Here is a 26,394-nt window from a genome sequence, read left to right as displayed (position 1 = left end):
GAGAAAAAATGTCTATAAACAACACTGCTTCTAAAAATGTTTTATTCTGCCTAAATGGAAGGCATATTTTAGTTTAATCTTAAATGGATATAATATCGACTATCGTCAATTAATGCTAATAGATTTTTTTGTATTTTAGTAAATAAATATAATTTTTTTTTTAATAATAGCCATATTTACAATCTAATGTCTTATGACAAAAATAAAAAAATGTATTATTATTTTATCATTTATATCGAAACGATTATCAGTGTGTGTTTGACTGTCAATCGTTATACAATAAAAGGTACCTAACTGAAATCACCAATCAATTCTATATTATTAAAGGTAGGACCTTTTACATCAGAACTTTTTCTGCAATTCTGATGAATAGCCACGTGACGCCATAGAACCGACGATATTTTACGGGTAAAAACAAAAAATCACAGTCACATATTTTTATATAGAACAAACTTTATTCTAGATATCTGTGGTAAAAACAGTTTGATTTATATAATGTTCTTAAACCTTAATTTAAAATAGTATTTCAGAATTTTTTTCATAGTCCTAAGAACATTAATGTGCTTAAAACAATAGTGTGATTTAAAATTTAATATATTTTGTTGTTACATACATATTATAAATTATAATTTAGACAATTTAGTAAAATGAACGAGTTCACTACCAGCGCCATATATACGTATTGCCACACAAATCAAATTTTACAAAATTTACTATGTTAGTTTTATTTACAATAAAAAAACTAGAAAGTATAATATCAAAATTATAATCACACATAACACATTCAAACTGGTGTTATAAACACAAAAAACTAGTCAAATTAGTATTTATTGTTTAAGTATGAGACTCATTACCCACACCATATTTCTTAGATAATGACCTACTTTAAACCTAAGTAAACTTGTTTTTAGTGTTATAATGTCCTTTAAATTTGAATTCAATGATAATCATTGCATAATAAAAACAATTTTCAGCAGAAACAGTCTGTTACCTATTTATATTTTATTATACTATGTATCATATGTATTTCGATGTACACAGCCAATAATGTCAATGATTTTAGTTTTATAAGTGTTATTAATACGGTAAGTTGCTATAATTTTTTTTCAGAAATATTGCATTTATTAAATTATTAAAATAATAAATATTTTTAACATAATTTTATGTCAACTAAAAATTTAATAACATCTTTTTGTAAATGTCACTAATCAGTAGAAATAGATTCATAGTATAAATAGATAATATTAAAACAAATTTTTCTAAAAATCTAACTTTAATAACTTATAAAGAATATTGTGAGTATACTTTCGATATTTTCTGATTGAAAAAATTAAAAAATTTCATTGAATTAATTTTTAAGTATAATTAGGACCCAACAAACATTTAATAAAATATTATAAAAAATTGTAGTAAATAGAAAATTATAAAGTAACATTTAGTGAAAATTTAAAGTAACTAATTCATTTTCAAGTTATAACAAAAACCAAAATTGATTTGATGAAAATTAAATTTGTGTAAAATACCCATTCTGTTTTCCTATGATTGATTTTTCCAATTATAAAAAAAAATTTACTTATATAACTTTTGACTCCCCCCCCCTTCCTAATGAACCAACAAGATCCAATTTTCTAATGAAAACCACACTATTTTTGAAAATCGAAAATTTTTTACTAGGTACCTACCTCAAAAGGCAATGACAAACAGAATTTACTCATCAATCATCATTCAATCATTGTACAACCAATACATCTATCACTCCACCGAGAATCTAAAATATGTTTTAATGAGTTAAGATTAAGTTCAGAATATCATTGGTTCATTATAATGTTATGAAATTATCAATAGGCATGTCAGAACATTCAGCTGCACTATTAGCACATTTAGGCAGATTAAAGATTAAAATATTATCAACTCTTACCACCTAAAAAAAAAAAAAAAAACAAGTAGAACTAATTACTGTGTTGTTTTTGTTTTATAATTGGTATTAAAGGTTAACCATACAAAATAATTATAATTAAAGTGGAATAACATATTTTTAAATCTAAGACCATGGCTTATTAACACAATAAAGCGCTTACATAATAATATGTTTCTTTTTATTACCCAACTAATAGTATTTGATAATTGTTAATAGTTTTGTTTTTTTTAAAGAGTATACATGAGTATGTTATATTTATATACAGTTTAGTTACATTATTTAATTATATATTATTTTATTTTACAGAAATCGAATGATACCAGATTTTGTGTTGAACTAAATAATACTTAAACAGTAACTATAACAATACGTTAGCGGTTAGCATCTGGTTGAAATTAGTTGCTGTATTACTTATTAGATTTGTATTATTCATCAAGCAGATTCAATGGATTATAAATTTCCAAAGGAATTTATGTTTGGTGTTTCAACGGCCGCATATCAAATAGAAGGAGGCTGGAATGAAGATGGTATACAAACTATAGTTAAATAAACAAAACATGAGTAGAGTATAAACATACATTATATAATATATTTATTTATATTATGTCCTATACCTATATGTATACCATTTAAATTATTGAATAATTGTAAATATTTTAATATCACAGTTAATTACTATTTATATTCATGTACCACAATAATTAGCTATATCAATATATACCTACTGAGAATAATTATTTAAATTATTTAGGAAAAGGAGAAAATATTTGGGATCATTTAGTTCATACTAGTCCGGAATTAATAAGAGATGGAACTAATGGAGATATTGCCTGTGATTCCTACCACAAGTATAAAGAAGATGTAGCGCTTGCAAAAAATTTAAATGTACTTAATAGCTAGTTTTTCTTTATTATTCAATTTATAACATACATGACGTGTATTTCATTATTTAGGTGAAAGTTTATCGTTTTTCTATATCATGGGCTCGAGTAGCGCCATCTGGAGTAATGAATTCTTTAAATCTAAAAGGAATAGCATACTATAATCACCTTATTGATGAACTTATCAAAAACGATATTATTCCATTGGTAAAATTTATTTGTAAATAAAAATAAGAAATAAAATAAGTATTATAATTTCATTTATCCACAGGTTACAATGTATCATTGGGACTTACCACAATATCTACAGGATATTGGAGGTTGGGTTAATCCAATTATGTCAGATTATTTTAAAGAATATGCAAGAGTGTTATTTACTCACTACGGAGACAGAGTAAATTAAATAATTTGTGGAAATTTGAACTTTCTTTGCATTCTATACTCATTATAGGTTAAATGGTGGATAACAATCAATGAACCAATGGAGGCTTGTAAAGGTTATGCCATTAAAGGCTATGCCCCATATTTAAATTTAAACAATACCGGATATTATTTGGCAGCGCATACACAACTTATTGCACATGGAAAAGCCTATAGGTTATATGAAGAGATGTTTAAGTCTACTCAACAAGGTATATAACAAGTGATTATGAAGTTTATAATAAATACTACATTATTCATATATAGGAAAAATAAGTATTTCAATAAATGGAGTATTTTTCATACCAAAAAATCCTAATTCAGTTGATGATGTAAAGACTGCTGAAAGAGCTAATCAATTTGAGGTATCAAGAATAGTTAGCTTAAATAATTATTTTAATTTTTAAGTTAAATTAACTGATTGTAATATATTTTTATATACTCTAAGAGAGGACTGTTCAGTCATCCAATTTATAAGGGAGACTATCCACCAATAATGAGAAGATGGGTTGATAAAAAGTGTAAAGAAGAAGGTAGACCATGGTCAACATTACCAAAATTTACTGAAGATGAAATTAAATTAATTAAAGGTGCATGTTTAAGAGATAACACACTTATAAGTTATAGATTATATTTTATTAGGTTCCAGTTACATAATTAAAATTTTAAAACAAAAGTTATTTGTTTTTTAGGTACTGCTGATTTTTATGCTCTCAATCATTATTCTTCTCGTTTGGTAACTCATGGAAGTGATTCAGATCCTCATTATAATCCAGACGCAGAGTATATTACTTCAGTAGATGAATCATGGTTAAAACCATCGGTTGCACCGTGGCTTATAGTAAATTAATAAATAAAAATTATGTTGTATACATTACTAAAATCATAATATTTCAGCCAGTACCTGATGGATTAAGACAACTTTTAATATGGTTAAAAGATGAATATGGAAATCCTCCTTTGATTATAACAGAAAATGGATATGGAGACAACGGTCAATTGGACGATTTAGATAGAATTAACTATATGAAGGTAGTACTTTAGTATGACAATATGTATATGATGTTACAATTTTTTTTTTTTTTAATAGGGCTATTTAAATGCAACATTACAAGCAATGCATGAAGAAAATTGCAATGTTATAGGATTTACTGTTTGGTCATTGTTGGATAATTTTGAATGGATGGATGGCTTTTTGTAAGTTGTTTTATATTTGTTAATTAAAAATTCTTCTTTATACCTATGACAAATGTGAAGAATTAAGTATTTAAATTCAAAAAGAATATACATAATGTTTAATGTTATAATAAAGTAAATTACTATTTTTCAATGTGGGTTTAATTTTTAATTGTTTTGTTGTTTTCAGAATTCATTTTGGACTTATTAATGTAGATTTTAATGATCCTCAAAGAACTCGTACACCAAAAGCATCATATATGTTTTTCAAGAATCTGGTATCAACTGGTCAATTGACATCTTAAATTAGTAAAACACCTTGAGCTGAATTATGAAAAAAAATGTAATTTATTATTACATGTATTCATCAATTTTTTATAAATATACTACCCGTAACAATTTATTATTGATTGTATACAATTTTAAGTTAGCTTTAAGATTCATTTAATTTATGGTTAATATTAGGTGGGTGAAACTTATTATAAAAGTACGATGAACCTATAGAACCTATTTGTTGCAATGTTTGTACAATTATTTTACAAAACATCCTATATGAGTTATGATACACCATGATAGAAAGAACTATCAATTTTAGTTTTATTGAGTATTGCCAATAGAGCTATTTACATATTAAATATTATTGTTAATACTAAATGATATTGTTATCTAAAATCAATTTATAGAAATGATGAATTAACTTGTACAGGATAATGACTTTCATATATAAGTATTTGACTTGTGTACCCGATTATTTCAGAACATTGGTTAAATACACAAATTCTAGTAAGAGAGTGATTTTTTTTATGAAAAACTATACCTGCTGCCAATCAATGAAAGCTATTTACATTTAACAGGTAATATTATAGTCCCAACACTAACTAATACATTTGAAAATAATTACAAAAATAATAGATTTCATACATCTTCTGCATTTAAATTTTAACTAGTTGAGTAGATTAAAATATTAAGTTTCATGTGTATTTCCAAATTGTATTATTTTTTATAATTAGTTTTAAAGACAGATTTTGATTTGGTAATTTATTATGATACCAATTTAAAACATCTTACATCAAGTTGGTATGTTAGGGTAGGATAACTTTATACAAAACAATTAAAAAAAATAATAATAATATTAATCACATGTACAATTTTACAATATACCCCAACTGTCTTCGAAAGCTGAACATATCTTAGTGCATGTCAGTGCGGCTGAAAGTGGATAGTTACTTATTGCTACGGTTTGTTCAGCATAATCTGCTTTAATCTATAATACATTTAGGTTTATTAATTATACTTATAAAGAATTATTAATTATATATAAATGGCAATACCTGTCCATGAGCCATTGCACCAACAATAAAAGCAATCGGAGCATCTTGAGGAACAAGTTCAGATGGCTTAATAGGTTTTTCGGCAGAAAAAGAAGTCGCTACTTTTCGACATCCAGCTGGTAAATGATCGGTAATTGGATTTTTAATTACTTTCATTAATTTGGCAGAAGTTTCAGCTGCTCTTACGCTAAATTTATGTAACAGCTGAACTAAAAATTAAAATCAAAAAAGTTTTACTGTAATACATTATAATATCATATATCATTAAGATACCTAGTGATTATTACCCATTAGTCCAGCAAAACGTTTAAATGTCCTAGGGATTCGTGTTTGAGGATTTATTTCAATAAGAACATTATTTTCCGTGTGAATGTACACTTGAAGTAAGCCAGCACGATTCAGTGGGCTGTCGAATAACATCAATAGACACTGATGAGATATATCGGGTCTACAATTTCCTATCTCTCTGCCGTTTTTACGTAATATATGTGCATGTTCATCAGGGTTTAATAGTTCAAAAGATTTTCCAACCTGTAATTTATAAAACAAATTATGGTTAAAATTACATTAACAAATAATAAACCAACGTTTGAATTACTTTAACAGTTTCCAACTGTGCGTTTTCTAAGATAACAATTAGACGTTTTTCATTATCGTCTTTTACTTCTTTGGCTTTTCGGGTCAAATCAAATTCGGTTTCTTCGTCAGTGCGCCTACGTTTTTTACCCATTATATTTTAAACGGTGTAACGAGAAATTAACCTTAATTAAAAATTATTACAATTATTAATATTAAAGAACACGTGTTGTTGACTGTTGCTTAGATTTTATCACGGTATTATCATTATCTATTATCATTTAAAACTACTATCTTCTAAGACCGTGGTATACACCATGGTAAACTTTTACTAAGATTTTCATAATCATAATCACGATAATTTTTTAAAGGCTTTTTAAGATTAAAATCTTGTCTCCTCTCCTTGTATAATAAAACGTGAAGCACTGAAGCGGTTCGTCTTTTCGCTGTCGCCGCGCCACCCATATCATAGACGATTCCCAATCGGAAAAATTCCGTTTCGCCGCGGTCTTTTCGAAAAAGTCTTCTGCCGCCGCCGCGTCGTTTAGATACCCGTTTTTTTCCAAAGTTTTCTTTACGTTTTTCCGTTTCTCGACCGTACGCGTGAACGCGTACAACACATAATATTATGTTATAATATGATTATATTGGTTATCGAATGAGCTCGATAGTGAGCGTATTTAAAACGTTCTCGAAAGTGATTATAATAACTAATAATAATCGTAATGCTCTTATATAACACGATGTATTAGTCTGTTTGTCTATAACAACACACGCTTATGTAAGCTCAAAGCGTGTATACGTGTAAAATATATTACTTTATATTGTACCTATATGTAATATAATACGAAGTTAAACGGACTCGATATTTTGATCGACCGCGTTTAAAATACGCGTACGAATACGGAAACTTCTTATGTACACACCTATAAATCATAACGCGTTTCGGTTTCCGCGATATAAACGTTATTACCAGTGGCGTGGTGAACTTTTTTTTACCTTTGAGGCCAATAAAAATGTGGACACCCACCACCCATAAAACAAAAACACCATCTTTTGAAGAGACTTAGGAAGCCAGGTTCATTAGGCACTAATAGAGGGGGGGGGCTTTAGAGGCTAAGCAACTCCAAATATGTATTACATTTTTTTAAAAACTTATTCAAATATTATTATATTAGATTATTAGTTCAGCACCCTCCCATCAAATCTCAAACACCTATGGCCAGGCCCCTCTAATTATCAGTTATCATACAATTACAAAGAACTATTGAAAAATCTAAGGCCTAAGTTATATTATTCGAATAATGTATCTAGTCTGTTTATATATCTATTATTTAATAAATAGACATTATCAAACATGAAATACAACTTTATTTTATGATTTTTTTGATGTTAGCAAATAGGTAAACATTTAAATTTGAACTGTTAAATCGCATAAAAAACAAAAACAATTAACATACTAAAAAAACTTACATTAATGTACCTTTTATTTTATTTTTTTAAATACAAGAAATTCAAATTTTGAACGGGATTTTCTTTTGTGCATTTAATCACTTAAAAGGACGTAATAACCTGCATGTGTTGTCTCATGTGGGTATCAGGCTCTTAAATCTTAATAACAAAATTAATGTACTATTTAATCATCAAATTTTTTTTCAATAATGTTGATGTTTGAGCAAACTTATCAATGACTTCTTGATGGTCTATTGGTATGTCTCTTTCCATACTTAACATCAAAAAACTTTCCAACCTACACTGACCTGTAGTTGACCGAAGTCTAGTTTTAATAAGCTTTACCTAAAATAATACAAAACATAATTTATTAATAAAAAAAATGTTGAATTTTTAAAATTAAATGAATTATCAATTCACTTTTGAAAAGCTTCTTTCTGACGAAGCTGAAGATACAGGTATCGTTCCAAGTGCTTTGTATGTTTTAAATAAATTTGGAAAAGCTTGTTGAAGGTCATAGCCAGATAAAATTTTAAGAATTTGCAGGCATGTTATTTTATTTTCTGTATTTTCAACACCATTTTCACTTATTTCACTATCATTTTCTGAGTCAAAATTACTTGTTCGTTTGTCAAGGTTTTGATAGATTTTATTTAGATTCATACCATTAAGCAATTTATCTAAACTTTTACTGAACGTAACATATTCAGTTTTCAGTTGAGTGAGGTCAATTGAAATCCAATTTGAAATGTAATTAAAAGCATCATTGAGTAAATCATTTTCATTTTTAATCAGTTTCAAACGTTAAGGTGAAAGTAAAGTAAAATCTTTAAGTAATCTTTTCGAGACTCTGAAAAACGATTTTCAATTGATGAAATGATTGTGTCTAAAATTCTGTAAAAAACATCAATCCGAAAATTATCTTCAGGGTTAATTATAAGCTCATCTCTCGCTTGTTCTCCAGCCATCATTTTTTTCTTCTTAGCCTCATCTGAACAAAATCCATTTCAGTAAGATTGTTTTCAATTGAAAACAATTGAATGTGGATTAAGACAACTTTTGATATGGATAAAAAATGAATATAGTAATCCACCAATGTTTATAACAGAAAATGGATATGGAGATAGTGGTCAATTGGATGATCTAGATAGAATAAGCTACTTACAGGTACTTAATAATATGTTAGAATAACAATATGTTGATGCTACTTTTTTTTTTTTTAATAGGGCTATTTAAATGCAACATTACATACAATACATGAAGACAATTGTAATGTTATAGGATTTACTGTTTGGTCACTGTTAGATCATTTTGAATGGATGGATGGTATTAGGTAAGTCATACTATTTTAGCTAATTATAAGCACTTTATTTAATGTTTATAAATAAGTATGACATATAGAAAAGGTTCTATTGTAATAATCAATAATTTATAGTTACCTATTCAATGTATTAATAAGGTAAATCATTATTTGTTAATAATAATTAATTATTCAAAATAATTATTGAATATAATATATTTATATTTAATATAGAATTAATTTTTGTAATTTTTCAGAATTCGTTTTGGACTTGTTAGGGTAGATTTTAATGATTCTAATAGAACTCATACTCCAAAAGCGCCATATGCATTTTTCAAGAATGTGGTAACTACTGGCCAATTGAAAAATAATTCATTTAACAAAATAGTTTCATCTGAATTATAAAATAAACTGCCATTTGTGTTTATTATTTTATTAATATTTATTTTTAATAATACTATTTAATTTAAATAGCTAATTATTTTTAATTAAATGTTGAATCAAAACTATACCGTAGAACAGTATGAACATGGACGCCCATAGGTAATATTACAGGGGGGGGGGGCAAAATAAAAAAATTTTCTAATATAAGATAATAAAGATACTATATTGTTATTTTTCAAATTTAAATGTATACACTATACATGCATTATATATTTTTTTTTGTATATATATATTATAGTGTATTAATAATAATTTCCATACGAATAAATAAATAAATAAATAATAATATTAATAAGTATATAAAAAAATAGAAATTAAATAATATAATTAATCATATTATTCGGTATCAGTAAATAAGAACTGCAAATTTCTTCGTTTTATTCCAAACATACTAATAACATCCTGAATGAAAGTATCCTTGTTTGCGTTAACTCTTTCACGATGAAGGCTCATCATACACAACCCGTTTAAACGATCTTCTTCTGTAGTCGAGCGAAGCCACGTTTTTACTCTTCTTAATGTACTGAACGATCTTTCTATTGTGCACGTTGTCGGAGGCAATGATATAAAAGTATTAAGTATTTGAAAAATTGCAGGATAATATTCGCAATTAGCAAATAAATCAACAAACGACATTTCATCACACTGGGAGTCAATCAAATTTTTATCAATCCAATACTGATACCAAATATTAGATTCCTCTATCATATTTTCAATTTCATAATAATCACTAATCAGCTTAATTTTTTCTTTGAAATCATTAATGGTGTACTTTTTAATATTTGTAGGATGCAGTAGACTTATTGAGAATGCTATTTTATTTGTACTTGAAAATCGTCGTGAAAGAGATGATATTAGTGAATCTAAGTACGGAATAAAAATAGAAAGTCTGTAATATTGTTCAGCAGAATCGGTTTCGTAATTTGATCTATTTTTTTGTTTAGATGTAATACGTGGAATTTTAATTTCTGCGCCAATTTTTTCTGCCATAAATACGGAGTTATTAAAAATATCATTAAAAACGGTATCTGATTGTTCTCTATTATTATTAAATATAGTTAATAAATCTCGAATATGATTTTGAACCGAGTATAAATCAATAGATTTTGCTTGCAGTTTATTTGTAACTGGTTTTAATTGAGCTGAGTATTTGGATATAATATTTAAAGATAGGTATAATAAATTGTGATGTTGATGTCGCACATGATAGTTGGTGTGATTTTGAGCGAGTAGTGGTGTTAACTTTAAAATCTGAGTCATTATTATGAGAAAGTTTTTCTAAAACTGATTTAATATTAATAAAGTTTTCAGCAAAAATGCGAATAGATTTATATTTCGCAGACCAACGAGTATCACACAAAAGTGGTATATTTGTTGTAACTAATTTTCGACGAAGTACACTTTCACGAAAAAAACTAATAACCTCTTTAATTACTCCTAGAGTATTTTGTATTTCTGTCACTGTATTCAAATCATTTACAACCAGATTAAGTCTATGCGAAGCACAGTGAAAAAATGTTGCTTTAGAATATTTGTCACAAATTATTTTCTGAACTCCACTTTCCTTTCCAGCCATAACTGAACACCCGTCAAAACCCAAGCCAACAAGTTTATTCATATCTAAACCGTATTTTTCAACAGAAGTCATAATAGAAGTAGCTATACCAACTGTATATAATGTTTGTAGTGCACTAAATCCTATGAACTCTTCTCTTACAGTTTTTGAACTATCAACATAACGAACACCAATGGAAAGTTGTTCAATGCCAGCAATATCGGAAGTTTCGTCGGCTAACAGTGAAAAACTTAAGCTACCATTTACTTCTCGAACAATTTGATCACATAATACATTTCCACATAATAAAATTAATTCATTTTGAATGCGATGGGAGGTATATTTAGCTTTACTATGACATGATGATAAATGCTCAGACAAAACACTATCTCCAGATTCAATACGAAATTTTAAAAGATCGTGAAAATGTCCACTACAGCTCAATTTGCCTCTAATTGCTAGATCATGTGTCGCACAAAATATTATTGATGACAAAATCGGAACAAGCTTTTTTCTATTTTGTTCAATTTGTAAATTTTCGGCAGTATTTAATTGATCTATAACACTTTTTTCTTTGTTGGACATAATTTTTAAAAAATCGGATGATTGAGAAACCGAATCTCTATGCCATTCAGATTGCATATGTTTTTTTGCGTGAAAATGAAAATCTTTGTACTTGGTGAATTCACTAACAATAAACGCTCCTAAAAATCCTCTTTTAACGACAGGACGAAAAACAACACAATGTTTGCATAAGCCGCCTTTTAAATGTCTAGAATAAACTAACCATCGATATTGTTTAAGCCATTCTATTTTGAAATTCCTTTTTTGTGCAATACTGTCATTCTTAAAATCATAATTATCAAAAGGAACATATGGTTTTGTTAGTAATTTATATTTAAGTTCATCTGATAAATTTGATTTATTAATATAAAAACCTAAATCTGGATATGATTCACAATCATTTGACGTACTAGGTACCGTATTTATTGATGTAGAACATTCCGGATTTGAATTTACTTGAACAGAAACACTTGTATTTTTCGATGTGTGTGGCTCAACCATAACAGATGCATTATCTTCATCAGATTTTTTTTTAATTAAAAACGATCGAATATCCATTGTAAAAATTGAAAATTTTAAAAAATAATATTGAATAATCACTAATTACACTTAGCAGTCAGTACTAAACATAATGTCACACAGAAAGTGGACGACTAAAATGCAGTCAATGTTGTCTGATAAAATATCTGTAGTACCTATCTATATTGTGATCTTTATGGATTTACCACAAATTATCTGCGATAAATAATTTTACGTATAAGTACCTATACGGACTACAGAATACGACCTATCTATGATGTTAATATACGATAACAATGAGTATATATGTGTATATTTTTATACTTATTTCATATCTTAAAAGTGATTTCAACAAATAATTTGCCTCGGTAATAAGGTAATATTATGGTAATATTTATTGAGCTATAAGTTCGTAATATTTTTTTCCAGGGGGGGGGCAAGTGCCCTGTCTTGCCCCCCCAATGGGCGCCCATGAGTATGAATAGGTTTCAAGGTTTGTGGTTTAAATAGTTGAATAGCTTAAAATTAATTTAAATATTTTTAAGTGTCACTATGCATATAATATCAAATCATGTAAGGTTAGCTTGAAGTATTATTCTGTATTTAAATGTCTACAATAAAATATCGTCGGAGTGGCGCACCGGCGCTTATAAACTTATCAATGTAAACTAAAAACGCGCATAGTGCGCACGATACGCGTCCATGTGAAACGGGTCTAAGAAACCATAAATGAAAAACGTCTTAAACGAGTTGTTTAACGAAAATTGTTTTGCAATAGTCCGATTATCTCAAAATATATCACACCTCAAGAATCTAAGGTCTTTGCACGTTAGGTTTCAATTCATTTCCACAATTCCACCATAAAAATTAGAAACACACTTATCAAAAACCACAAGCCCAACTAGCCCAAGTCTCTGAGACTTAATCTTTCGGCTGCTCTGATAGCACGAATATTAATTTGGGCGCGAGATATTATTCTTTCATTCTTCAATGAAACTCTGCTATAAACCGTAAAAAAATCATTAACAAATTCGCATTTTTAAAAAGAATACCATTCCTCTAGCTTATATGATAATTGATAAGTTATTAAGCTATTAATAGCTATAAATATTTTATTATATTTTAGATTTTAAACGGATTGATGAATGTATTGATTTGTATTTTGTACAATGATGTGTAATGATAGCAACATATAACTATAATAGTGGCATCATCATAATCCCTTTTATATACATAGTCGCACATATTTTCACACGATACTAGACATCTGTGGTCAGACATTGTTATATCTTTTGACCATTATCTAAATTTATTACCCAACCGGCTCAGAAGACACCCATCGACCATCGGACAATTGGACACAATGTCACTCTCTCTACGTGCGCATTTGGTGATGGTTATACGTAGAGAACCAATTTATGTACGTTTAAAATACAAGTCTTTGTGTTTTAATTTATAAATAATAAATCTATTACTTAACTCGTGCTTCTTAATTAACATTATATTTAAGTGAATTAACATCAGACCTATCCATTATTCCTACACTGGCCGCACTCAATCGCTGACAAATCTACAGTCAAACTAAGGTAACATAATTCATTGTATATAATATAAATCCTTATATGTATCCAACGACCCGGCAGGGTCGCGCTAAGTATAAAAAAAAAAACGCCTTAAAATGAACGCATCGGCAATCACAACGCGCGACAACTGCCGGGTATAATTACAGGAAGCATCTGAAATCACGAAAAAAAATAGTTGACAATGCATACGGCATACCTAATTTCTTGTACAATAATTTAGTTTGACAATGCACCAATCTTATTGGAAATGTTCCGTAGAAGTGCATGCTGCACTTTTTAATCCGATCTGAACATTATAAATAGAGTTATAGCCAAATATATTATGAATTTTTATGGCAAAAAAAGAAAATGTTATTCGATAATATTCCCTGCGGCCCGCATGAAGTTCCCCGCCCACTGAGGAGATACACACACACACTTACCGTACGCGCGTGCTTTGTCACAGCGCTTGCGGTGGCGGTGTTTTCAGTTAATACGTAACGGCTCGCGTATATTATCATTTATCAATATTGTTCTTTCAATATATATATATAATGCTACAAGTATTACTCTGGTCCAACAATTTCAAAAATAAAATTAATAACCTAATAATTAATCAAGTTCCAACTACAAAATTAAAAATTAATTCAATCTATTATCGAGTGCATTCAGTTATATGTCATCATGGGGAACAAATGACCGAGGGCCATTATACAAACTTAATAAGGCATCAAAATAATTGAGTAAGGTGTAATGATACTCAAATAAAGTATAGTGGCGTCCGGGGGGGGGGGAGATATTTACATTATATTAATGGAAAAAAATAATTAAAAACTTAAATGTTTGATATATAATAATACATATATGACATTATAATATTTAATAATAAAGATTACAACAACAACAACAATAATAATAATAATAATAATAACATAAAAAAAATTAGTGATATCCCAACAAAAACACTACGCCAAACTCCGTGTAAAAAAACGCTCAGTATAAAAAAAATCGACCTCAAAAAGTTGTGATATCATTTTATAGCTATGTATTTAAACTATATAGGAATAGATATATTATTATAATTTATGTTAAAATTCATTGCTTATAAATTGAACTTAGCTGGTGACTTTAAAATTATAACACTTAATTAGTAATTTATAATAATTAATTTATATAACACTTAATTAGTATCACTCATTTTCAAAGATAACATGTATACTCAATACGAAATGAATTCTCATGAGTTTTAAATAATGTCACCAGCTAAGTTCAATTTATAAGCAATGAATTTTAACATAAATTATAATAATATATCTATTCCTATATAGTTTAAATACATAGCTATAAAATGATATCACAACTTTTTGAGGTCGATTTTTTTTATACTGAGCGTTTTTTTACACGGAGTTTGGCGTAGTGTTTTTGTTGGGATACATGTATCTGCATGCATGTGCAGATATACATTATACATATAAGAGGGTAGTAATTCGTATTGTGTGCTCAATATATATAAATGGTAAATCTCACATAAATGAAAAGAAGATTAATAATAATTATAATTTAAAAATTAGTAATATAAAATATATATTGCACAGCCAAGTTCTTTTTGATTTACTACAGATGTATTAAAACTATTTAGAAATATTAAAAATATATTATTATAATTTTTTTACAAGCATTTGAATTTCAAGTTTTCATAAAATTCATCAAAATCACATTAATTTGCAAATTATTATTATTAAGTACCTAGTTAAAACTAAAATGTTAAATTTGTATAGCTCTGGTTTGAAAATACAAGGTAGGTAGGTACCTCATAAGTATTTCATGGTTTCATACAGTTATTAAAAACACCCATATAAACTTGATTTTTTTTTTTGTAGTTATGTTAAGTATAAATTTGGACAAAGTTAGATATTTAAACATAAAACAATGATTTTAGTAATTATTGTGAAATTTAAAAATATTATTTGTTGTTACTACTACAATACTACCTACCTACTTACAACTAACGTTAATTATTATATTTTATATACGTAATGACATTTTCAAATGCAATTGTTCTACACAGCAGAGTTACAGAGTGTGTTTATTTACTTGTCTTCTTTTTAAATTGTTAGTGAATAATTATGAAACAGGATCTATGTACAAATTTCGTTGTGGACATTGATTTGTAAACTAATATGTTCAAGAATACTGGTCAGCGTATTCAGTTGTACTTGGTAGTCTTATGTAGTCTTGGGACTTGGGTATATCGTGTATTGATAAGAGAGTAGGTATTTAATATTTATATACACCACTAGTTACACGTTGAACATATCTATAAAAAAATATATGCACAATAAAACTAGTAACTATTATTAATAATATATTAGTATAGACACACAGATACATTTATGATGTATATAAAATTGTATATCATATATTATTTGAATTGTTAGTTGTGTATTTAAGTAGGTAATATTTTATGAATATTAAAAGAATCACTCAAGCACTCGGTAACTGTAAAATATTAAAATGTGTGTTCAAAAGCACAGTAGGCACTTAACTTAAAATATGTAGTTATAAGAGTTCTTGTGATATTGTGTGAGATAGGAATATAGTAGGTATACACGACGGGCGTAAATTGTCGTAGGTACCCATAATTGTGCATTTGTGCGATTATCTGGTGCATTAATATCTTTTTTACATTAACGAATTAAAAAATATATATTTTGACTTTATCAAACAAATAGGTAATCTAACAGGTATATTGGCGGAAAATGGTTATACCCCTTTTAACAATTCAAATTTGTTTTGAAAAACTGAAAAATGTGTAATAATAATTGGTTTTGATTAGAAAGTATGTAGTATATTCATATTGTATTACATATAATATTATAAATATTATTATTTATTATGTATATTTTTACATTTAAATTAATGAATTGTTTGGTTAGGATAGAAATGAATAGTAACTAAGCAAAAATATAGAAAGTTGGACGGTATTGTAAAAAATATTTATATTAACTACAAGTCTACAAAAATGTACCTAGTTAAATAATATTTATAAGACATAGGTATACTGTTTATTATATCCGAGTTGAAAACTATTGTTTTGTTTATTAATCATTTTCTACAATGTTTAAAAAATTATGTTAACAATTTTGAAAATTAATATTAAAATCTCCTGTCAAAATAAGTGGAACTTTATTATAATATAAAAACATTACTAATTAGTAATTACTATACTACTGTCGGTTTTCAATTGTTTCGTTTAACATCATAGTATTTATTTTTTATTTTATTTTTTTTCGCGGCCTGCACAAACACATAGAATGTGAATTATTGAAAAGAATGGTGTTTTGCAAAATAATTATGCCAATACTTTAGCATATAACTAAGGCTAAATAAAAGGCTTAACCTATAACTTTATAATAACTGTGGCTGTTATTTAAGGCTGTAATACTCCGATAAACTTGAAATTTTCACAGAATCATCAAACCAAACTGAGCTAATCGTGAAAGTTTCAAGTCAATTGGTTCATTAGTTTAAGCTACAGGGTAGCCGACATGATTTTCGTAAAATAACATAGGTTGAATACAGGTAGGTTCTCTTGTGTAATATACACCGTCGTGGCGCGCTGTTTCTTTTTTTCTTGTTACTTAACTCTGCGTCGACCCCGTGCACTTTGTTGCCTGTTAAAAATGCCACTTTTATGAATTATAATATGATTCTAACTTTGATTAATTTTTTATTTAATATTGTTATTTAATCGATTTTGTTATATAATTAATACTCAAAAACGAATCACTGTAAATACTTGAAATTCTAACCAAATGTTTATATTACTATGTTATCATTATACAGTTAAATTTATTTATAGATAACTAAAATGATTTTTCCTAAACCTAACTTGATTTTTCTGAGTACTTATTTTTTTTTTTTGATGTTGATAAAACATGAATATTTAATACAACATTTACAACCTATAACACTCCTTTATATAACAGTGATCTACGCGGCACCTAATGTACAACAGAGCGGTATCGCCACTTGTTTTATTTTTGAATTATTACAAAATAATCAAAATCGTTATTTATTATTTAAATAAATTATTTCGTTCAAATTTGAACTTTAAATGTTTATAAAAAATTATAGTTCTTATGATTAGTGTTTTAGATTAGATAGAACTACTTACAATCTTTTATTATATTTTCAAAACTTAAATATAAAAAGAAAAAGTTTCAAATAAACCTTTAGTAGGTATAGAAACCACCGTTTTTATGAATGTTTCAATTACAAAAATAGAAAATAATTTGATAATTGTTGCTATTTATATGAATTTAATCAAAAAAAGAGTGATAAAGTGAATCACGCTCTGCTGTATAATATGTCACATTGTCACGTCACTATAATGGAAGTATTTAATTTGAATCCAATGACTATCGATGTATACAAAAAACGATTTTGAACGGAGATGATTCCATATTTCACTTAAAATATGCAAATTTAATCCTTACATTGATATAAAACAAGTAAATAATATGGATTTAATAATGGATATTATTTCAAGATTATGGAATATGATATGAATATCTATATTATAATAATTTTACCATAACAGGTAGATTTTCGAAAAATGATTATTTCCTTTTTAATAATTCAAATATGTTTTGAGAAACTAAAAAATGAATAATCCTAATTGTTTTGATTAGAAAATATGTAGTAAATTCATATTGTTTTACATATAATATAGTGGTACTTGTGCGTTATCGCGACTACCACATATTATGGGTTATAGCACGATTTAGGATCTTAAATCGTGGGTAAAGCGACGCCCGTAACCCGTCCCACTCTATACAATCTTGCATTTTGCAAGTGAATTCTCTTTCTTATTTTATTAGGGATAATTAGGGCCTAGGGGCCAGCATTGACACTCGCTCTCTGCGCTCGCGAGTGACATTCAACACGAAAATATCCCTCGATTTGCTATGCAATACCACCTAAGGTAGGTCACAAAGTTAAAAAAAAAACGATGCCCATAATTTTGCTAACAATATTGTCAATGAATACATTGACATTAGGTTTGGATAGTTTTGTATTATTATGTACGTATTAATCAGACGTGCATGGCACGCCATGCGTTCGACATAATAATTCAAATTTGTTTTGAAAAACTGAAAAATGTGTAATAATAATTGGTTTTGATTAGAAAGTATGTAGTATATTCATATTGTATTACATATAATATTATAAATATTATGTCTCATAGTCATAACTCATAACTAATGAATTTGGTATACCTACACATCGAATACAATTTAATGATTTTTAAAATAAAATAACTATAATTATTAAGTAAAAATAATAATATATATATTTTGATATAAAGTTTTATTCAATTTTGTACAGCTAGTAAAATTGTAAGTAAAAAATGGTAAAAAATCGTGTATGAAATTACAAATGTACCTATAGTTCATGGCAAAACAACAACTGTTCAATTGCCATGCTGTTTATTAATTATTCGCATATGCAACACGTATGTAAAACGGTTGGTATAGTTATTACGTCCATAGTCCATACTATCAATTGCACTCACACTTATAATTTTATATATTTTAAATTTTTTAATTTGTTAATGTAAAAAAGATATTAATGCACCAGATATACGTACAAATGCACAATTATGGGTACCTACGACAATTTACGCCTGTCGTGTAAAACAATGATTTTAGTATTTTTTGTGAAATTTTAAAATATTATTTGTTGTTACTACTACAGTACTACCTACCTACTTACAACTAACGTTAATTATAATGTTTGTATACGTAATGACATTTTCAAATGCAATTGTTCTCTACAGCAGAGTTACAGAGTGTGTTTATATATACTTGTCTTCTTTTTAAATTGTTAGTTTAATAATTCTGAAACAGGATCTATGTACAAATTTCGTTGTGGGCATTGATTTCTAAACTAATATGTTCAAAAATACTGGTCAGCATATTCAGTTGTTCTTTGCTAGTCTTATGTAGTTTTAGGACTTGGGTAGTTGGGTAGGTATATCTTATAATAATAAGAGAGTAGGTATTTAATATTAATATACACCACCAGTTACACGTTGAACAAATCTATAAAAAAATATATGCACAAGAAAACTAGTAACCATTATTAATAATATATTACTGCAAGGCTCGAGACTAGTAGCATTTGCATATTTTTTTGTTGTTTATGAAAAGATAGCAGAGTAAGCAATAAATCCATTTCAGACAAAAATGAACTTAATACCAAAAGTTTTTAGTGCATATTTTTGCATATTCTAGAGGTTTTGCTATTTTTCGACTATTTTGCTATTTATTGCTAATTAATATAAATATCGAAAACTCAGTCCTGCAAAAATACGTATTTCGGCCACTCATCAATGATCAACAGTTTTAGGACGTTATAAAACTCATTGTCGATTGAAAAAAATATTCCTAAAATATCCCAATGCAAGACAATATTGTGTAACCTAACCTGTTTATCGTATCTTTTATCTTAATGTTGTTTCTGTTATCGACTTCGACCATACTTGCTTATATACCCAATAATTATAGACTGTTCCGATCTACAACGAAGTAATCGATTAGTTTACGTCGACTTTTGATTGCGCTCGTATGTACGTTTTTATTCGTATAGTGAATTTGTGAATTTATAAATTTTTCTTTGTTCAGCGTTGTGTTTTTCATTAAAACATATTTTTTATACCATGCCAAAAGATAAATTATCACTAGCCCGACGGTTAAGAAGCTACGTGCAAGAATTCGGTTCAGATACGTTTTCACACGATTCATCTATTCTTTTCTGCAAATACTGTGAAATTAAAGTAAATTGTGAAAAAAAAATCAATGTAACACAACATCTTAAAACTGACAAACATACAAAAGCAATTAAACGTAAACAAGAAGAATCAGTAAAATCACAACAGAAATTTTTAACACATTCAAGTCAGAAATCATGTTTCAATAAAGATTTGTGTCAGGCCTTATTATCCGCTAACATACCTTTAAATAAACTTTCAAATAACCGATTCCGCAGTTTTTTAAGTACTTACACGGGTAAAGAAATTCCAATGGAATCTACATTAAGACAAGGATATGTCGATGATATATTATATATTGAAACAATGGAAAAAATTAAATCAGAAATTTCTAACAAGAATTTATGGCTTAGCATTGACAATACTTCAGACATAGAAGGGCGTTTCATAACAAATGTTATAGTGGGCATTTTGGAAGTAGATCAACCGGGAAAAATATTTTTAATAAATTCGGAAAAACTGGGAAAAACCAATTATTCAACGATAAGCAAACTGTTTGATGATTCTATTCAGTTAATGGGTATTGAACGTGATAGAGTGTTACTATTTTTAACTGACGCTGCGCCGTACATGATAAAATCGGCTACAGAACTTAGAGCCCTGTATACTAAAATGATTCATGTGACATGTGCTGCCCATGGCCTTCATAGCCTCATAGGGTGGCAGAAGAAGTTAGAGGACATTTCAAATCAGTTGATAAAGTCATAGCCAGTGTTAAAAAAACGTTTAGAAAAGCTCCAAACCGTATACAACTTTTTAAATCTGAAGCTCCCGAAATAAGTCTTCCTCCAGAACCTATCATTACCAGATGGGATACGTGTCTGTAAATTACTGCGATAATTTAAATATAATTTTTTCTATTTTTGAAAAACTTGACAACGACGATGTAGTCAGCATCAAAGAGGCAAAAAAATATATCAATAAAAACTGTATAGATACAGATTTTATTTTTATCAAATCAAATTTTTCAACTCTGACTACATCTTTAAAAAAACTACAAGAACAGCATTTGTTATTATTTGAATCAATTCAAATAATAAATGATGTAGAAAAATCATTCGAAACACTACGTGGTCAAATTGAGTTAAAAATACAGTCAAAACTAAAAAATGTTTTAGAAAAAAATAATGGTCTAACGCTTTTAAAAAATATTTCTCGCATGTTATCGGATACTGGAGACATTGAAGGATTAAACGGGTTTCCAGAAGACATTTCTAGTCGTATATTCCTTACTTCAACTACGCTCCCATCACATCGGTCGATGTAGAGCGCTCATTTTCCGCGTACAAAACATTATTAAGCAATAACAGAAGATCTTTCAAGTTTGAAAATAATCGGAAACACATAATAATACAGTGCAATTATGAAGGTACAATTTGTAAGTTACTTTTTAATGATTTATTGATTTGAAATAATTATATTTTACAGATTGACAAATTTCAACACATACAAATTAATGAGAACAGGAAAGAGTTTTTAGTCATTATTTGTAGAAAATTATAACTGTAAAATTATATAAAAAATTTTCTTTAAATTTTAATAATTATAAATTCATAAATGTCTAAATAAAAATTTTAAATAAATAATTTTTTAAGCATATTTTCATATTTGTAGTGCATATTATAGCACATATTTTACATTTTTTCGGTGCATATAATAGCGCATATTTCATGATTTTTTAGTGCTATAAGACTCGAGCACTGTATATTAGTATAGACACACAATACATTTATGGGCTGTCGTATAGTATGCGGTCTACCCATGAATTTACGAGAATAGTATGCGGTCTAGGGCAAATTAATTAAAAATTATATCATAATATTATAGTATAATTATTGTAGTAGTAATAGGTATCTAGTAAAAAATTCGGGATGTGCCGGGTCTTCAAAAATTATCGGTTCCGGTTCTTGTCCGGTTCCAAAATATCCCCCTTCGGTTCTCTTTAAAATAAATCTTAAGATTAAGAATAGTAATTAATTAGTATATTGCATAATACTACAATTTATAATATTATGTATGCTAATGAGTTATTGTATATTATATTTATATATGTCACCGGCAATATAGAAAATTTAGGTATTTTGCAAACTACCTAGGCATTATGCATATTGCCGACCCATTTTAGGCAATATAAATAAAACATATAATATTTAATATTATTTTACATATAACCTAGGTATTTTATAAAATACCTAGGCATTATGTAAAACGCCAATTTCTTTTTAGGCAAAGTAACAAACAATTTTTCATATTCTGTTAAAACATTATTTTAATTTTTATCTATTATTATATTTTTATACATAGTTATTATTATTATTGTATTATATTATTTTATTAAGTAATATTATTTATACATTTTACTTAAACTAATAGCTACTTATTACAACATGATGTAGAAAATGACATTTTGAAGTGCACAAAACATTATTTTTAAGACAAATGCACTTTTTATTTTGGCACTTGGTCTTACAAACACATTTTAAAAATCCTTGGCCAGTTCCTGTAGACTGTTCCTTTGCGACTGTTCGTAATGCCACTTCTGTGTCTATTGGAGCTTCGTCAATTTGTAGTAGCTTTTTCTGACATGCTGTAAACTGACTTCTAGCATATAATTGCTTCAGAACTCCATCCCGTGTTCCTAATCGATAAAAACCATCACTTGTCACCTAAAAAAAAATAAAACATTTTATAGTTATTAATATTAAACGCATAATTTTTTAACTTATTTATTACCTCTAAAACAATTGCCAGTATACTTCGTGCATCTAAACGTCCTTTATCTACCTCAGGAACTGGAACACGTACAGTTGAATGAATTGCCACCGGTAATAGCTTCTTATTCGACCACGCCATCATTTTTTTTGCTTGATTTTCAAGATTTTCCTTAGCTCTAGTTCGCATGACATTGGCGTTTTCGTTATTTAATTTGATAGTTGTAGCTCCAAGCAACGTAAAAATATCTATAATATTATAGGCTACCTCTTCAGCGCGTTTAAATTCGAGGGGCTTAAGAACAACAAATTTAGTGAGGTGATCCTGGTACACCATAATAAATTTAAATTTTCCATCAGGATGAGACTGGAAGTCTATTAAATCAACTTGGCATCGGGAATTAAAGTCTGAAGATATTATTGGTTTAACTACCACTCCTTTTTTTGAACCTTTTTGTTTTTGTTGACATGGTTCACAAAAATGCAAAAATGTCTCTATATCATTACGTGTTATATTTTTATATTTATTACCAAGTTCTTTGATCATTCGATCACGCCCACCATGTCCTATTGATACATGTGTGGCTTGCAGTATATCAAATAGCTCACTGGTTGGCACATAATACAAAACAACATTGTCGTCTTTTACAGGGAATATAAGTTTCGTTTTTCCTTGTACAACCAGCACATTATATCTACGATAATAGAAATAAATAAATTAAAATAAATCTGAATAAAAAAATAGATGGTTGTATTTTATAAAAGTACTTTAAGCAGGGCTTCAAAGCTACAGATTGCTATGCACTAAAAAGTATCAAAATAGGTACGCCATATAATATGTAGTAGAAATCATGAAAATATTTTATTTATTTAAAATTTACAAATTATTGATGTATTAACAAATAATTAATTACTTAAATACTTAACGAATAAAAAAATAATAAATAAAATCAGTAAATGAAAAACGAAAAAAATGAATTCCATTTGAACGTGTAAATATTTGAATGTAAGAGATTTTAATTCCGTAAAAATCTCAAATAATGCCCTTAAAAAATGCAAAAAAAAATGACAAAAAACTAAAAAAAATGCACTATTAAAATGCATATATATTATATTTACGATAACTTGTACGTACGTATGTATGATTAGTGTAGGTAATAAAAATAATAATACATAATAGCCAATAGGTATATAATAACGGCGTTAATCTATACGGAAAGGCCTAGCTATAATAAAATTGTTATCGACGATAACTTGTCGTGCTATATATAATTTATTATTCGTACCGTCGGCAGTTTGCCGAAAGTCTCTTGTTAATCGTAACAATTTCCCAGTGTTGGGGAATTTACTGTTTTTTGGTAATTAAATAACATTACTAATACCTTATCAAAATTGTAACTAAATTATTTTTAAGTTACTTTTTTTTTATTTAGTCAAGTTACATTTCTTTTGAGTTTAAAAAGTAACTCAATTACAATAAAAGTTACTTTTTTTTTCAAAAATATCACTGGAGCATGTATTCAATACGATAAAACATAAACTAAATATTAAATTTATAAAAATTTATAGAAATAAAAGTGCATATTCAAAATTACATTCAAACATTTTAGATCACTTTTTACTGCATGTATTTAACGAAATAAAGCAATGAGTAATTAAGTAATAATTACTACAAAAAAGTAACTCAAATCACATATAAATTATTTACAATAAAATATAATTAAATTACCATCAAATTATTTAAAAAGTAATTTCGTTTTAGTAACTTGTAATTTAAGTTAAGTTACTCTCTAATACTGAAATTTTCTAAAAATAAATAAAAATACTCTAAAAACTAAGAAAATTCACTAAAAATCGTCAAAAAATGTATTTATGGTTAATTATGTATTTTTGTCAAATCGTGCAAAAAAAAAAAAAATACTTTAAAATAATCAGAACCTATCACATAAAACACATTTTATATTTACAGACCAACATTTCAAAACCCCAGAAAAAAAGGCGACATTGCATCAAAATCCCAGCCTCAGTTCTCGGTTAAAATAACGTAAAAACGATATTTTTTTTTTAATTTAAGCCCTGAATTTAAGTATTTTTTCTATTATAAATTTCTTACCTTTTGATTAAACGGAAGTCTTTAGGCTCTTTTTTCTTACGTCCAGCTTTAAGTTCTGAAATAATTTCTATTAATTCATTATATTTTTCATCAGACAAAAAACTAGTATTATTAGCCAACTTTTTACGGTTTTTATGTAGTTCGTTATAAAAATTTGACTTCATTTTAATCGTATCCATAAAAATTCCACACTGCGATGAGACACGAAAATTACGATAAAATAATAAAAGTATGTTCAATATAGTTCGTCAGAATTATTATTTTGATAGTAGGTTATGAATTTGATGAAATAAAGATTAAGATTCTTATCTTTATTGTGTCAAATCGTGCACATCACACGGCGGCACACGCATTTACAATAAACGATAAGTAAAGTCGTTGGTGAATAGGTAAAGCGCGGATTTCTATACAATTGCATATTTTTTTCTTTTCACATTTTTGGATTTTTGTCAGTTATCATTATGAATTATAATAGATTGATTGAAAATAATAAATTTTTATTATTAATTAATTTGTAAATTTTAAATAAATAAAAAACAATCCTTGCAAAAAACCGCGCTTTAGTAATAGGCGATACCCAATTTTTCTTATTTTAATCATATTTCCTTTATCACTTCTGGAATTATACATAATACCTAGGCAAAGCTCGTATTATGCATATTTCCGAGTAATTTTTGGCATTTTATATAATGCCTAGGCATTTCACAAAATACCGGATTATCCATACTGCCGGTAACATATAGATTATAGAATGTGTCCCGTTTTATATGTACACCCAATATGTTGGAAAAAGATTTTTATTCAATTATTAGTTGTGACGAATCAACCACAATTTTTTTAATGTAATGTAATGCCTGTAACTTGGTCAATGCTATAGGTTTAGGACTATGGTCAAAATGTCTTAGGACAAAAATTACCTACCCATATCTGATATCAATAATAAGGGTTGCTATTCAAAAAAATTTTATTTTCATTTGTGCATGCGCGTTAGCAAAGGAGTTGAAAATTTGAATTTTCCCAAAATGTGCACTTCTGTA

At 27.6% G+C, this 26,394-nt stretch overlaps 4 protein-coding genes across 6 annotated transcripts; 1 reads left to right on the top strand and 3 right to left on the bottom strand.

Moving 5' to 3' along the window:
• Positions 1-930: 930 nt before the first annotated feature.
• Positions 931-9,484, top strand: LOC114121404 (myrosinase 1-like). Of its 3 annotated transcripts, none has more exons than XM_050202546.1 (12): positions 931-1,085; positions 2,225-2,445; positions 2,670-2,803; positions 2,872-3,006; positions 3,071-3,193; positions 3,251-3,431; positions 3,487-3,584; positions 3,668-3,809; positions 3,912-4,060; positions 4,117-4,251; positions 8,981-9,087; positions 9,312-9,484. In XM_050202546.1, the coding sequence occupies exons 2-12, from the start codon at positions 2,364-2,366 to the stop codon at positions 9,457-9,459; spliced, it is 1,434 nt and encodes a 477-aa protein (XP_050058503.1). In that variant the 5' UTR covers positions 931-1,085; positions 2,225-2,363; the 3' UTR covers positions 9,460-9,484. The 3 variants fall into 3 exon arrangements, with proteins under 3 accessions (XP_050058503.1, XP_050058502.1, XP_027839518.2); XM_050202545.1 differs by lacking the exon at positions 931-1,085 and adding an exon at positions 2,000-2,162; XM_027983717.2 differs by lacking the exons at positions 931-1,085; positions 8,981-9,087; positions 9,312-9,484 and adding exons at positions 2,002-2,162; positions 4,310-4,416; positions 4,586-4,801.
• Positions 4,586-6,566, bottom strand: LOC114121421 (ribosomal RNA small subunit methyltransferase NEP1). Its single transcript, XM_027983755.2, has 4 exons — positions 6,325-6,566; positions 6,014-6,257; positions 5,727-5,935; positions 4,586-5,659 (listed from the first exon to the last, which is right to left on the bottom strand). The coding sequence occupies exons 1-4, from the start codon at positions 6,454-6,456 to the stop codon at positions 5,546-5,548; spliced, it is 699 nt and encodes a 232-aa protein (XP_027839556.1). The 5' UTR covers positions 6,457-6,566; the 3' UTR covers positions 4,586-5,545.
• Positions 9,485-9,834: 350 nt separating the features above from the next.
• LOC126551089 (zinc finger MYM-type protein 1-like) lies at positions 9,835-12,175 on the bottom strand. The gene is made up of 3 exons (XM_050203852.1): positions 12,035-12,175; positions 10,846-11,899; positions 9,835-10,199 (listed from the first exon to the last, which is right to left on the bottom strand). The coding sequence occupies exons 1-3, from the start codon at positions 12,173-12,175 to the stop codon at positions 9,835-9,837; spliced, it is 1,560 nt and encodes a 519-aa protein (XP_050059809.1).
• Positions 12,176-22,047: 9,872 nt separating this feature from the next.
• On the bottom strand, positions 22,048-25,521 carry LOC126551088 (KRAB-A domain-containing protein 2-like). The gene is made up of 3 exons (XM_050203851.1): positions 25,358-25,521; positions 23,267-23,939; positions 22,048-23,199 (listed from the first exon to the last, which is right to left on the bottom strand). Exons 1-3 carry the CDS (start codon positions 25,519-25,521, stop codon positions 22,900-22,902), a joined length of 1,137 nt encoding a protein of 378 aa, XP_050059808.1. The 3' UTR covers positions 22,048-22,899.
• Positions 25,522-26,394: the final 873 nt, after the last annotated feature.

Source organism: Aphis gossypii, chromosome 3 (assembly GCF_020184175.1).
Source record: "Aphis gossypii isolate Hap1 chromosome 3, ASM2018417v2, whole genome shotgun sequence".
NCBI classification, from domain to species: Eukaryota; Metazoa; Arthropoda; class Insecta; order Hemiptera; family Aphididae; genus Aphis; species Aphis gossypii.
Note: the sequence above shows the minus strand (reverse complement) of the source record. Positions and strands in the feature narration are given on the sequence as shown.